The following is a 15,009-nucleotide window of genomic DNA, read 5'->3' as shown; positions in this document are numbered from 1 at the left end:
TGTTACTGTAACATCAGTCATCTGATATCTGATAACAATATTTTAGTTCCTGGTTCCTTAGCGCGCACTCCACAACACAGTTGCGGGCACTGTATGCTGTTCGAGTTGGATGCAGAGCTATTTCACTAAAAACAGTTTTACTAGCTTTTCTCATTCGTTTTGTTAATTCCTTTCTCCAGATAACACTGACTTCCCTTGTTATTTACTGTTTCTCTCTTTTATAAGCTTTTTAATCTTCTTTAGCTTTACTTTCTAAGTATTCGTTTTATTTCTGGAACATTACCCTTTTCTGCAATAAACATAAAATACTTCTTTGTAAGTATACATTTAACGTATTTTTTCACTATCACTTTGCACAATCACTTCCTTTACAAATTAACCCCTAAAAGTTAAGGTGAGACTATTATGATTATTTTTGTTTTTATTTACAGAACATTGACATGTAATCCCTCACTCACAATTTAACTGGCATTTAGCCGATTTCTGCTTTATTTTTTGTCCCTACATCCCTCTTTTGTTACTAAGGTAGTGTATGTTATTACTTTTTGTTGACTTTAACAACCAGCGCTTCCCAGTTTACCATAACTTAACTTTCATGGGTAGTCTTAAATATCCCCGCCAATTTTTCTGTTAAGGGTTTTCAGAGTCCCCAAAGTTGTTTGGTGTGGTCGTCCTCCACTCGGTGGAGATCACGAACTGCATTCTCGTATTTTCCCAGCCTGGCCTTCACTATCGTGCAAGCATCCTTTCCCAAGCATACAAGTGATGTACTTGTCTTCTTCTTCTTTTTCCTCTTAGCAGGGTCCCTTTCCTTAGCTGCTTACAGTATGCGGGTGCTTTGTATAAACATTTAGGAGCAAATGATAACAGGATAAAAGAAGAGGTGAGTCACACAACAGGTGAGGTAGGATACTAGGAACAGTGATACGTTGATGCAAAGGAATGGGAAGAAACTTGAAGTGCATATGAAAGTGACAGTGGGAATGAACGAAGAACAGTTGAGCTAACCCTCCTTTATGCAAACAAATATGGGTATTAAATACGAATGAAAGGCAAACAATAGAAGGTTAAAACTATAAAGATGTACAGTTTATGTAGCATTTTGTTGTAAGACAAAATGAAAGGGTCAGTCAGAGGTGCAGAAATATATAGAAAAGGATAGCAAAGGTGAAAAATGGACCAGAGCGATTTGAGATGGTTTGGTTATGTGAAAAGAATTGAGGGCGATAGGCTGACAAAAAAGGTGTATAATTCGTAAGTGTTAGGGAGAAGGATGAGAACGTAAAATATGTAAAATGCGGAATTCGTCCATAGCTCATCAGTGGGAATGTGGCTATAACCGTAATATTTTTTTAAAAGAACAACCCCTATTAAAGCAAATGGTTTTGTTGAATCATGCACTTACTTATATATATATATACACACACACACACACACACACACACACACACACATATATATATATATATATATATATATATATATATATATATATATATGAACACAGTTTCAGACACGAAGGGGTGTAAAACAATGGAGATGCTAACTATTTCCGTCTTGTACTTAGCATCTCCACTGTTTCACTTTTCTCCTGGCTGAAACTTTGTTAGTATAATCAACACGTTTTTACCTTTTCGTGATTTAAAATCAAACATACATATATATATATATATATATATATATATATATATATATATATATATATATATATATATATATATATATATATATATATATATATATATATATATAGCTCAGTGGTAGAATGTCGACTGGAGTTGCTGGGTATGTTCTGTGTCGTTGGATCGCGACCCGGCAGTACCAATCCATTTATCACTTATAAATAATCCTATCGGGATACTCCCGAGGTAGCGTGAATTTGGTATTAAGCGACATTTGTAGCTTCATAATTGTATATAAATCACGCCGTGATAAAAAAATTTCACATATATATATATACTGTATATATATATATATATATATATATATATATATATATATATATATATATATATATATATATATATATATATATATATATATACATTTCAAAATACCACCTTATCTGAAACAAGTTATTAAACAAATAATAAAAACTTTCTCTTGGAAAAAGAATAAAAATAACGCAACTCGGATACCCTAGAAAAGATAAGAATTCCCATAAGAAAAAGAGAGATAAACGAGATTGTTAAGTGTGTTCAGATGTGATGTGCCGTTAAAGAGGTCAACTTCTGCCTGGCACCTGAGGCGTGAATTGGTGATTGTCAATTTCTCTGTCGATTTTAAGTTAATTGTCTTTTGTTCCGAAACAAGAAACTATTTTTATTGCGTTTTGTGAAACATTTCGAGTTTTTTTCATTTTATTATTTCATTTAATACAGATGACATTTTATTTTAAGTAAGGTATAGCCTCTCGTCTACCGGTAGCCCTGGCCGAACTTGGTAATTAGGTTCGTTGTTGCTCATTTTAGGCCGGAATTGGACTTTGAAGCCTCTTATGAATATTGAAGCGATAACCTTAAAAATATTTAGCAAAGATTTAGTAGTCATGTAATGATTTATTGCATAAAACATGCATTATAGGAGTAGCTTAGGCCTGTGTTTTCTGTTCTTCCCAGTCGTAGTCTGGCCATTCTGATAAGTTATCAATGCTTGAGAATCTGGACAAGAGCGTGTTTACGAAAGTTTCTTTAATTACCGTTACAGTTAATAATGAACTTTTTTTATTTAGGCCTAATTAGGTGAAACAGGAAAACTGTGATCAGCTGGTGAAGTAGTCACATCATAGGCCTACCCTAATTGGTAAATTTGGTTAATGTGAAGGTAAAAGTTTCTTTATTACAGATCCAACAGACGCTGGGCCGCGACAATGGACTGTATGGAATGGTTCTGCTTGATGCCTGTGAATGAAGAAACATGTGATACAAATGTCGGTAGAACTATAAAAATGGTTAGCTCTAATTGAGCTTGGCGGCTAATTGAGCTTGAAGAAAATGGGAAGTCACCTCAGCTAACTCGACTTTTTCTGTGGTGACTTTACAAATTTTTAATGTTATTTCTAAGTAAATTATGAAATTTCTGCGAATACCTCGGTAAACTTTTTGGTGCTCCTTCTAACTCGACTTTTCTACAATTTTTGGTTGTAATTAATCTGTAATTTTTGGTGCTCGAACCCCTGTAATTAACCCCTGAAGTCCATCCAACAAAGGGCTTCCGTATGCGATCTTCACAAGACAGAGCACGGCTACGTCTGTTTCGAATGGTTCATATCCCGTCCGGCAAGTGCAATAACTTGTTAGCGTATGGGTACCTAAACCCCCCCCCCGGGCCAGTACTAAACATGGCGAAGGGACCTTCCATTTGGCCGACAACAAGCAGATGCACTGCCAGTATCAGAACCCCTGAAAGTGCAGAAAAAACCAGTTGAAAAGGTAAAAATAGGTGCAGAGCTAATATATAGAATTACTGCCATATGTTCAAGAAGGGACTGGCCAAGGGAATCTATTATAAAAGGAACCATACTAACCCAACGTACCTTAACCTAACCTAACCTAGTAGGCCATGTTACGTAGTCAGGGACCTCTACCCCCTGGACTCCCATTGAAGGAAATTCCACTTTTTACCAGAAGCCTCCCTATAACATTGCTCATGCACCATAGCATTCCAGAATGGCCAGCATACAAAAACATAATCAGTTCTAAGGTTAATTACAGTCGACCGACAAAAAATAATGGTAATTTCTTGATGAGCAACCAAAATACTGTAGAAAAAGTCAATTTCCAAGGTAACACCTGATGCGGAGCTCTTGATTAGTTCTATCAATATAAATTCCAGACACATTTTCTAGTTTATTGCATGACTCATCCATAAAAAGTATCCTTTGTAATGAGTTTGAACCAAAATAGGTTACTTACCTTATTAGCATTAGAAAAGGCCAGTATTGTTATCAGTTAGCCAAATGTCACTACCTCATAACTTGATGGTTAAATATTGATTTGTTACATACCATTACCTCAATAGGCTTGCCAAAGCTAGGTGAGGCCTAGCTTAAATTAAAGTAAAATTGGGCAATTTGAAAAATCAAAAGTTGTTCCGCACAAAAAAGGCTAAAGACTTCTGAAGGATGGTACATCCTTGTGTTCATATAATGTAGTATGTAATTCTAGTGATATTGCTTTTGTCAACAAAAATACTACAGGGATGGCAACTGTTTAAGTGAATGGGCAAATTCGGTGTCTGAGACCAACTGTAAAATTCCTCCCATTGTTCAGAAGTACAGTGTAGCAGCATGAAAAAGAAATTCATTAGTTTAAACCAAAGATTTTTCTGTTTTGTTTTTGGTAGGCCTATTCATGCAGTTTGCACAAAAATCAGTCAGCCTGAGATTTTTAGCAAACAATACTTTCATGGAAGAATGATGACAAAGCTAGAAAAACTAATTACAGGCAGTCCTGGATTACAGCGTTCCGACTTTACGGATTTTTTTTTTATGGCGCCATACGCGGTTTTACAGTGCCATAACCCAGTTTTACAGTGCTGTAACCTGGTTTTACGGCACTGTAAGTGCCATTTATTCTCATTATTATTTTGATGTTCCAGTTTACAGCGTTTTTCAGGTTACAGTACGCTGTCGGGAACGGAACCCCCCACCGCAATCCAGGGAGTATCTATACTGTAATTTTAGTTTTGTAGCAGGAACACTTATGTTTTATGTAGATTTTAGATAACTGTATCACTGTATATGGTATACTTCACCATCTCATATTTCATTTTATTTTTCAGGTTGCATGTTAACTTTCAGCTGTTATCTAATGAAAGGGTTATCTGTTGTAAGAACTTTGACTGTTGGCAGACCTTTCATACATAAAAGTGGCATTGGGCATTTACTATCAAAATCTCCAGTGAAACCTATACCAAGTCATTTGCCCTGTAAGTATTTTATTTTTAATATTCTCATCATACAGAGTCATAGCTTTACAGTAGAAGGATCTTGTGTTTTACTGAAGTTCATGTTTTTGAAAGACACAGTCAGCTGGATTGAAAGACACAGCCAGCAGAGTGATGAGTTTCCAGATTAGAGAGTTCTTTAGTTGGTCTTGCTCAGTTAAGTACAACATCTGCAACATGGGGAACTAGTGTCCCAATGCCATTGTGGATTATCCTTTGCAAGTTTTATATAGTTACTGTGGGTTCAGCTGAAGTGCTTCAGGACTTTTGTGAGATTAACGGTAAATTGTGGATACAGTAGTGAAAATAAAAAGAACATTAATTTTGTTTTAGCTGTGTATTGGCATTATTAGCCTAATCCCTTTTGGGATTGCTGTTTTTAATGAGCCTTTTTCAAGTGTATGTAACACTCATTGAATTCCCCATTTCATAATTTATTTTTGCAGTTGTTTTTTGGGGACATGCCCTTTCTGACTGCAACTCTCCCATTTATCCAAGCTTTGGAAAGATAAAAAACATAATCATTGCTAAGAATACTAATACAAAACAATAAACTCAGGGGCAAGTGTATTTTCTGAGGCAAATTTCTTCTGCACCTATTTACATTTGTATATTAAACATTTTTCCCCTGAGGCTTTGTGTACTAAGTTCTTCAAAATCATGATAGATATGAATAACTAGTGGCTAAAAGATTGCAGCAACCCTGCCAGAACATAATGAAAACAATAACAGGCTTTTTGAGAAAGAATACAATATTTTTCTAATAAATCTTATCTGATGACCTTCATATTGTTTGTCAAAGGGGTCTCTTCTAAAATTAATGGTAAAATTGATGGTAAAGAAATTGGAGAGTAGGGTGAGAAGAGAGCAGTTGAAGTGAAAAGTGAAAAGGCAGAATGTAGTGTAGCTAGGTCTAGAGGAAAGCTTCAGATAACTTGTAATACAATACGATAAACTGTACAATGTGCCACACAAAAACATTGGTTTCCTCTCACATATCTGTCTAATTTCTTTCATTTTAATTCTCATTTAAGAACTGAACCTTTGGGCAAGCCATATGAGAATCCAGTAAAGTGACTCAGCTGTCCCATTAAGCTAATTTTATCGTTGTCATTTAATAGTTTGAAGATACACAAGTCAACTGCACACAAGTATAAGACTGTTAGCAAGCTGATTTACAGCAGAATAAGAGATGGTGAACTATTTTGAATGACCTGTTTGGGATTTTAAACTTTTATCCGTCTTTGAATTATAAAGGTTGTTTTAAATATTTTAATATTTTAAGATTAGTGCTGATGATACTTACAATGTGTTATATAAAAATACTATTGAGTAGTTTAACATTATGAAGATATATTTGTATATGCAGCAAGTATACTGTACATAAGTATATAAATAGAATATATATAAATATGAGCTAAAGTATACCTTAGTTTAAGCAGACCACTGAGCTGATTAACAGCTCTCCTAGGGCTGGCCTGAAGGATTAGATTTATTTTACGTGGCTAAGAACCAATTGGTTACCTAGCAACGGGACCTACAGCCTTTTGTGGAATCTGAACCACATTATAGCGAGAAATGAATTTCTATCACCAGAAATAAATTCCTCTTATTCTTTATTGGCCAGTCGGAGATTCAAACTCACAGCCAGCAGAGTGCTAGCTTAGAACGGAACCCACCCACCCAACGAGGAACTATAAATATGAGTATATAAATAGAAAAAGATAGGAGTAATTTTATTAAAGCACAAAAAAGCATCAGCAATGTGAGAACACAATTAAAGGAGTAAAAATAAAAAAACTAATACTATAGTAAAAAAGGTCACAAAGGGGAACAATTAAAGGAAAGGGCACTGAGGTATGAAGGTAACAAAGGGGGCTAAAGCTTTAAAAGTATTACAAGTATTGTACTGTCCATGGAACCTGGATTTAAGACCAAGTTGTAATTAAGGTCTTTCACCTCCCCATACCTCCCAACAATTTTCTCAACTTGCCTTAACCAGATAGGGCAGTAAAAGCAGTTGATATCTGATAGCTCTAAGGGGAATTTTTGCATGCAATTATCCTTCTGTTGTAGCACTATGTTTTAGGTTAATAGCCTATAATTCAGGCAAATTAACATTAAAATGGTGCATGTAGTAACTGGGCTCTTGCACAACCATAAATTCCTTTGTCAAGATTGTAGAATGACCAAATACTGCATAATTGTTATAAATAAAATACATGTTATTAATATGGTATATATGCAGTGCATATATCAATTACAGTATATATTCAACCAAATAATTAAGTGTTCCATAGGAGCAAATCTATGTACTTATGATTTAGATACTTGTAAGTATAAAATACCATATACTATATCTATATCTGAAAATTTTTTAATGAGATAACTGAAAAAATATTATTAAATGAATGAAAAATATCTTTAAAGGCAAAACATTGTGAAGAGCTAGTTTTATTTAGTGAAATATAATATATGGACAGATTTTATTTCAGTAAATGTTTCCCTTTAATTAATTTTTGAATTTTAGCAGGTTTTCCAGTTCAAGCAACACAAGCCTTGTTAAGAAGCATGTCAACGATTCGGTATTTGAATCAAGAAGAAGCAACAAATGTTGACTTGGAGTTATTTAATGAATACCAGTTTAGTGTAGATCAACTCATGGAATTAGCAGGCCTGAGCTGTGCCCATGCTATTGCACAGGTAAGGGCTTTGTGTAGGTTCCAGTTTTTTTGGTTTGTTTCTTATGTGGTGGATTTACTATTAAGTTTGTGTATTATATTGTGGGTTTACTCTTAGGATTGATGTATTCTACTTTAAAAAAAAAAAGGGATTTTCTTGTAAAGCCATGTGATGACACCCTTTATTTTGTTTTCTCACAAACTACATTGTTTCATGTCATGCTGTGATAAAATATTCAGTTTTTTGTTGTAATTAAACCATTGTTGATCAAAGAAGAGAATATTTCCTCAATGAACTTTCCTATAAAGTTATTAAAAATATTATTGTCATCTGACCATCCTGGAAAAATAAAGTACTATCCATATTCTTAATTAGCAAATGCATGGAACAGTCTTGCAGTCTTTTAAATGAAAATGGGATATTACTTGTAGTGTTCCAGGCACCATTTGTTAACAGCTAATAGGTAGAGTTCTTGTAATTTTTATGAAGTGCTTGCAAAGATTAGGAAAAGCACCAATGTGTGTACAGGACTGTGCCAAAAAGCAGTCTTCAATTTTTGACTAAACACCTAAAAAACCTCAAACCTTTAAGAGACACTGTGCATGCATGTCTACAGTCCATCTACATTATCTTAGATGCCAAAGGGATCTTAACCCCATTGCTTTGGCTAATGCTGTAAACATTAAACATTATCAACTCCAAGTATCTAATGTTTACCAGATTAAATAGAAAATCAATGGGGTTATTCAAAAGTTGAAAACAAATTTCTGTTGGAGAAGATACAGATGATGCCTGCATTGCAATCTTCATATGCTTGCCATGCAGTGCAAACAGAAGATGGAAGTTGTGTATGATAAAAGATTATATACACCTTTATTATCTGGATTTTCACAATAGTATGCTTCCTGCTGAACTGTTCTTTGTTTCTTATGAGGGAACCTAAGTTCTCCAGTTTTCTTAGTGTGAGGCTGCAACAAGCCACACCCTAGCATGGGGGATCTGTCATCCTGGGCATCATGCATGCCAGAATGAGCAGAATTTTCAGGAGTCATCCTTCTCTTGGTCAATTATGTGACCATGGAAACTGACATTTCCAGGTGAGAGATCAACACCAGTCATCATCTGTAGACAGGTCCTTCCATCTGAGAAGTAAATCTCCATGTAATAGATGAGGTTTTGTATAATTGTAAGAACAAATGGAAAATCTTATAATTTGCATTTTTCCAAGAAATACAAACCCAAAGTCTTTTATTATAATCCCACCTCAACCACCCCATAATTGCTACAAAAATGCATGCATGGGTGGCTACCCATCCCCAGCACTAGCTTCCAGCAGAATTGAAAACCTCATCACCAATCTCTGGTGAGCAAAAGTGACTTGGTGCCACCTCCTCTTCTTTCAAGCTGTTTGGTTAATGCTGAATCATAACCTGTGCTGCAGGGAATTAATTTATCAAGTACTGTACTATTATTGTTATGATTAATTGAGGTAATTTGGCCAGACTACCAAATTTTATTTCTAGATTTTCGTAGAACTGGCACAAGGGATATGTTCTCGAACAGGAGAAAACTTTTGACCATGGTAAAGTTAAAGCATTGGAACAGCTAAGTGGAAGGAGAACAAAGGGGACATGGAAAGTGCAAGGCATAAAGTTGTACCTTTGGGCCTGAAGGGACATGACAATGAACCTTTAGAACACTTCATAGTGCAATTGATGCACTGGTGTTTAACCATGTATCTCAGTGTAATATGTTATCTGTTTCTCTCTTTCTTTCTCCCTTCAAATCTTACAAAACCTGCATGACAGAGTCAGTTTATAAACCCAAGAAAAGGTCAGCCTGAAAAGAATTTAATTAAATTGAATAGGGAACAGAAAATAAAATCAGTACACCTGAAACCAGAGGTTAGCAGAAAGCAGGAATGAAGTTACTCCAAATTGCAAGCAAAAATAGCTAGGTCAGATAAAGAAGACTGCAGGGGATATTTGTTGCAGTTGCATGTTGTATGCATCAGTCATATGGAACTCACTTTGTGTCCATGCCACAGTTCAACATTAAGAGCTGGCAAAATAAACTTGACTGATGACGTAACTATGTCCAAGTATTTGAGATGAGAGTCAGTACCCAAAGACCACACTTGAGACCAGTGCTGTACTCCAAACCAGGAAGAAGAAAATAGTAAAAACACTTACATATAGGAGCTTCACCATGAAACATTAAAAAAATTATGCTCAAGATACAAAATTTTTTTGAAACAGAGGGAGCAATGTTATTTATAAGCTTCCCCAAAGTCAATTTCTTATTGAAAGTTACACCTAAAATCTTGAAAATCACGGACATTTAAAACGGTACCTTGAGGAACACCTGAAATGACATTACTAAAACTACTATATTGGCCATCAACGCAGATCCTTTGGGTTCTGCCTATTAAGAATTCATTTAAAATAATAATAAAAGAACCACCAATTCTCAATAATCATAGCTGGTAGGTAATTACTTTTTGATTCACACAGTCAGAAGGCTGCACTAACTCTAAACTGACCATGTATACTTCAGCACCATCATCAAGAGCATTCTGCAAGAACGTAGATATTGACGAGAGTGTATCACAAGTGCCTAGGCCTGTACAAAATCCAAACTGTAATGCTGGGAGCAGGTTATTATCTTCAACAAACCTCAAAAATCTTGGATAAGACAGGGGTAAATGAAATAAGCTGTATTCTGAGGGATTTGAGGATGGACCTAGCCCCTTAGGTAATGCAGCAATGTTTCCCTTCCTTCAAACAGAAGGAAAGATGAAAGTTCGATTGTCTTTCAGAAACAGTAGTAATCTTAGGAGCAATAAGAAAAGATTTAGTTAATTGATTTGTCCAACTCCCATCACGGTATCTAGAACATTGATGATTAAATGACAGGTAAATTATGATTTTCTGTACAGTGTAGTAGGAAAAATGAGAATTGTTTTGGACAGTTTAAATACTGTGCTGTTGTGGTGCTGGAGAGGATGTAAGGGACAGTTCTTTTATGCTGTTCTGATTACTTTTTTACTGTAAGTCAGTTTCAGTATTGCCTTTAAAATAACATACCATTGATTTAATAGTGTGGATGACCTGTGTAATAATACTGTAATAATGTAGAGTATGGGGTGATTTTTTTGTTATATGAAACTACCCTGTAGTTGGTTGCATAGTAAATGTACTGTACAGGTACTTGTATTTCTTCTTGAAACAAATGATGAATAATTGTCTCTTATATACTTTTCTAGTTAAAGGTAGATCAAATTCAGTTAGGTTATTGCACTATATTTCACTTACCATTATCCACCATTTCAGTTCTACAGTCCAGAAGCTGGAAAGGCTGTTTTGATTTGCTGTGGTCCAGGTAATAATGGAGGTGATGGTTTAGTCTGTGCTAGGCATTTGAAGCTCCTTGGATTTTCACCTAAGATACTCTACCCAAAGCCAACAGACAAGCCCCTCTTCAACAACCTTGTAAATCAGTGCAAAATGTATGATATACCATTCGTGGAAGGCATGCCAGAGTCAGGAGATTTTGCCAGGTAAGATTTTGTTGATTCTGTTTTGATGTTGTATGTGAATGGTTTTAACGACCCTTGAGTCTGTGGTAGTACAGAATTTAAAACAGTCATTTTATTTTGTCAAGTAAAATTGTTCTTGTGGCTATCTTTTTGTGTTAAATAGATCAGTTCTTCCTTGTAGGGTATAAACTGAGGTGCATTTTTTGCCAGTTTAGTGCTAATATGACTCATGTTTTGTTGAAAATAGCTCAGACATTTAGGGATGTTTGTATTGAAAAGTCATGTTAATTGGAAGTGTGTGCACAGTAATACCATTGATATTCCTCCATCAAAAAGATCTGGCAAACATACTTGTTAATTGCTTCCTCCTTTCTGCGGACAATTCGCTTGTGATTTTTATCTTTAAAAAGATGAATGAATGAATAAATTTAGTGAAATCTTGCAGGTATTTGCCTTTAAATACAGTTCATGAAGGTTATTATTATTGTACACAAGTATTTATATTTTTGGCCTAATTACCAAGTTCCTCTATGAGTGTAATTTTGTGTTGTAAAGTAGTTAAGTTGCATATTTTTTTCTTGACAGCAATTATCAGTTGGTAGTGGATGCCCTGTTTGGATTCAGCTTTAAGCCTCCAGTACGACCCTTATTTGCCCCTATTTTGGAGATGCTTTCCAAGGTATTTACATTTTCGTGTTGTGTTTGTCATCCTTCACATCCTGAAACTTAAGGATTTATATGTGGAAACATATGGTGGTGCTATTCCAAAAGGGTGAGAATACTTTCAAGTAGCATTTACCCCAATTCCAGAAACCCATTTCAGAAAGTAGCACTTCAGAAACTTTGTTCAAATCAGTGTTGGAAGGTGTTTCTGAGCTGTTTGCAAAAATTTATTTGTTCCTGTGGGAATACCAGCTATTGCTTTTTGTGTGGGAGTATTCCTCCTTGTGAGCTTGAATCAATTGTTGAAACATGGTAACAAGGTAATTAACTTCCGTCATAAAGCACTTGCTTCGGCCACTGTCAGGGAGGGAAGTCTTTCTGTGCTTCCCCCTGACACCCTGGAAGATGAAGCATTTTGGGTATTTTTTGTAGGTTTTCTGTATTGTGTTTTGCAATGGGAGGGAAGAAAACAGAACAGTAAAGGTGTACAGGACGAGGGCAGTGTTTAACTGCATCATGTCCTTTGTTGGTGAATTCCCACCAATTTGTTCTTCTTGCAGGGGTAGGTCTTACACCCAAAAATTACCTAGTGAGGAATGGTCAAGCTAGGTCATTTTGCAATGGAAGAGGTTTGGCAAGACACAGAGTAAGGCCAGTATTAGTGGGGCGAAACAGTCTGCTGAACCTTTTCTGTTCCTTCCTCGCAGGCTGTCCTACTCCCCTCTCTGCTACTTCCACACATTCTCCTCATGTTCAGCTTGCACTCTTTTCTATGGAAGAGCAAGGTGTGCAGCCCAGGCTCTTGCCAACTCCTATTCCAGTTATGTCACCTGCTCCTAAGACAACTGCTTCATTGCAATCATTTTCATAGTTTAGAAAATTATGTACATGTATTGTGGAACATAAAAGTTGTTTTTCTTATACATTTGAAAGAAACTTTTGATACTATACATATTGAATCAGTAATGTTTGTATTGATACCACTGCCAACTATGAAATAAAATATTTAATGTTATGAAATAGGTTATTGGAGAAAACATTTGTTTGTTGAACCATTAACTGCTGCTTCTGTACTCGATAAAGTTTTTCTAATTTACTGTATGTTTTTTTTTGGTATCAGTCATCAGTGCCCATAGCAAGTGTTGATATACCATCTGGGTGGCATGTAGAAAATGGCCCAGTCGAAGGAACAGAGGCCCTCTCACCTGACATGCTCATATCACTCACTGCCCCAAAACTTTGTGCTAAACACTTCAAGGGTAAGAACATAACAGTTTTCTCCCTTTAATCATATACTGTACATATTCATAAATTTAGTACTGTATAGCAGTTTTATTCGGTGAAATATTGTAACTTAAGTTTTGCATATCATCATTCACATTTTTGTATTATTCTTGTTTGATGCTTTAGCAGGATAAATTCCTATTTTTTTTTAGCCATTTAATGTTTGTTGGGGCCATTTTTGTCACTGACACATTCATGGATGGGTGGCTCTTGATTATCAAGTAGTTCTGTACAGCCTAACCATAGACCTTCATCATATCTTTGATAAACTCAGATTAACTGGAAATTGGCTAAGGGATCATCCATTTCAATGCCATTGAAATTAAGTCAACTAGAAATTAACAAATATGCAGTACAGTACACTGCAATGCCATTCATATTAAGAAATGATATAAAATTTTAATTGGAACTGATAAATATGAGGTCCACTCCAATGCTATCCAAATGAATTAGTGGGAATCAGTGAAACAATATTTCAACATTTATTCATATAAAACATATTTGTTAATTACTAGTTGATTGAAGTAATATTTTTTCTTAATTTCAGTGGCACTGGAATGGATGATACCCTAGCCAATTTCCAGTTAATTGGAGTTCAGGAGCCTATTCAAATAGTTATCTTAAGAACTGAATTGTATTTTCATGTGAAATATTTAAACTTTCTTGCTTTCATTCCAGGCCGGTATCATGTTTTGGGTGGTCGATTTGTGCCTCCAAAGTTACATGACAAATATCAGCTAAATCTCCCAGCTTATCCCAGCACAAGTCAGATTGTTAAGCTCGACTCATGAGACACCTTGGTTTTATAAAATAAAAGGTTTGCAGTTCATTAATGTTCTTGGCAATGGAATTTCTTTTACTTTCCTGTTTGTGCATTTTTTTTTTCTTTACTGAAATTCATATGTTCATGGGAAAAAATCATAAAATCATTGAAAAATTCACTGGTAGAAGAGTAGTGATCTTTGTGAATAAGTATTAAGGGTTCACTTGGAAGACAGTTTCAATAGGTTACACTGCCTGTAGTGTGCCTCTTGCAAACCATTGGTTGTACAAAGGGTTCCTTACATTTTTCCATTAGGCTCCACCTGCATTGATTTGTGTCTTTTACTTCATTTATACCATTTGGTCTCTTCCCACATTTCTGTCAAAATTCTCCATGTGTTACTTCAATTTCAGCCTTCTTATTTGATGCTAGTATTTTTATACCCATCATATAATTGTACCAGAATGTGCTTGAGCAGACTGGTTAAATTATTTTAAACCATTACACTTAAGGAAGTTACTAGATTTCATTATCAGTCAATCAAAAAAGGAACTTCTGCTACAGTTTACCGTAATTAATGGCTTTAATAAACAAATAAAGTTTTCAATCCAGTTTTAGCCCTTAATGCAGTCAGTGTTCATATTACACAGTTAGTCACCATTCTTGAGATAGCTGGGGCAGATGTTTAAAAACAAGATATTTTTGTAGGTTTTTAACTTTCACATAGTTTGCTGCAAGAACAAGGCCTGAATAGTTTCTGTTAATATATCATAAGAAGAAGACTGGCTATTTAATTTTATTTCTCACCTTTGGATCACATATTTGGACAACTTTTAAGAAGCTGAACCATGTCTCCTAGTCAAAATATTCAACTCTGCTAACGTTTACTGAAATTTTGTTTCATAAATAGAATGATTAAGTCATTTCAACATTTCCCCAACATTATTTGGGTAAAATAGTTTATATACAGTAGATATATTTTTTGATGAACTAGTCTAAAAAATTAGTTCTCACTAGTGAAGGTTTAAATATTTGCAACCAAATATTGGTTTCACTGCAGTTAGTTAATTCAGTGATAAATAAGTTCTTTAACTCCAGAAATCAGTGAAAATGAAAAACTCAAGATGTTCTC

The 15,009-nt window shown here is 35.1% G+C and overlaps 1 protein-coding gene across 9 annotated transcripts; it reads left to right on the top strand.

The window, feature by feature from the left end:
* Nucleotides 1–2,181: 2,181 nt before the first annotated feature.
* Naxe (NAD(P)HX epimerase) lies at nucleotides 2,182–14,659 on the top strand. Of its 9 annotated transcripts, none has more exons than XM_067109197.1 (7): nucleotides 2,182–2,257; nucleotides 4,783–4,929; nucleotides 7,481–7,650; nucleotides 10,962–11,188; nucleotides 11,753–11,846; nucleotides 12,951–13,089; nucleotides 13,793–14,659. In XM_067109197.1, exons 2-7 carry the CDS (start codon nucleotides 4,788–4,790, stop codon nucleotides 13,903–13,905), a joined length of 885 nt encoding a protein of 294 aa, XP_066965298.1. In that variant the 5' UTR covers nucleotides 2,182–2,257; nucleotides 4,783–4,787; the 3' UTR covers nucleotides 13,906–14,659. The 9 variants fall into 9 exon arrangements, with proteins under 9 accessions (XP_066965298.1, XP_066965294.1, XP_066965299.1 ...); XM_067109193.1 differs by having other exon boundaries at nucleotides 7,478–7,650; nucleotides 13,793–13,943; XM_067109198.1 differs by having other exon boundaries at nucleotides 2,245–2,450.
* The last annotated feature ends 350 nt before the right edge of the window (nucleotides 14,660–15,009 follow it).

The sequence above is a fragment of the Macrobrachium rosenbergii genome, chromosome 9 (assembly GCF_040412425.1).
Source record: "Macrobrachium rosenbergii isolate ZJJX-2024 chromosome 9, ASM4041242v1, whole genome shotgun sequence".
NCBI classification, from domain to species: domain Eukaryota; kingdom Metazoa; phylum Arthropoda; class Malacostraca; order Decapoda; family Palaemonidae; genus Macrobrachium; species Macrobrachium rosenbergii.
Note: the sequence above shows the minus strand (reverse complement) of the source record. Positions and strands in the feature narration are given on the sequence as shown.

Coding starts and splice junctions, on each gene's coding strand:
- Naxe (XM_067109193.1), top strand. CDS start 4,788: ATGTTAACTTTCAGCTGTTATCTAATGAAAGGGTTATCTGTTGTAAGA. Junction 4,930..7,477: donor TATACCAAGTCATTTGCCCT/GTAAGTATTTTA, acceptor TTTGAATTTTAG/CAGGTTTTCCAGTTCAAGCA. Junction 11,189..11,752: donor GAGTCAGGAGATTTTGCCAG/GTAAGATTTTGT, acceptor TTTTCTTGACAG/CAATTATCAGTTGGTAGTGG.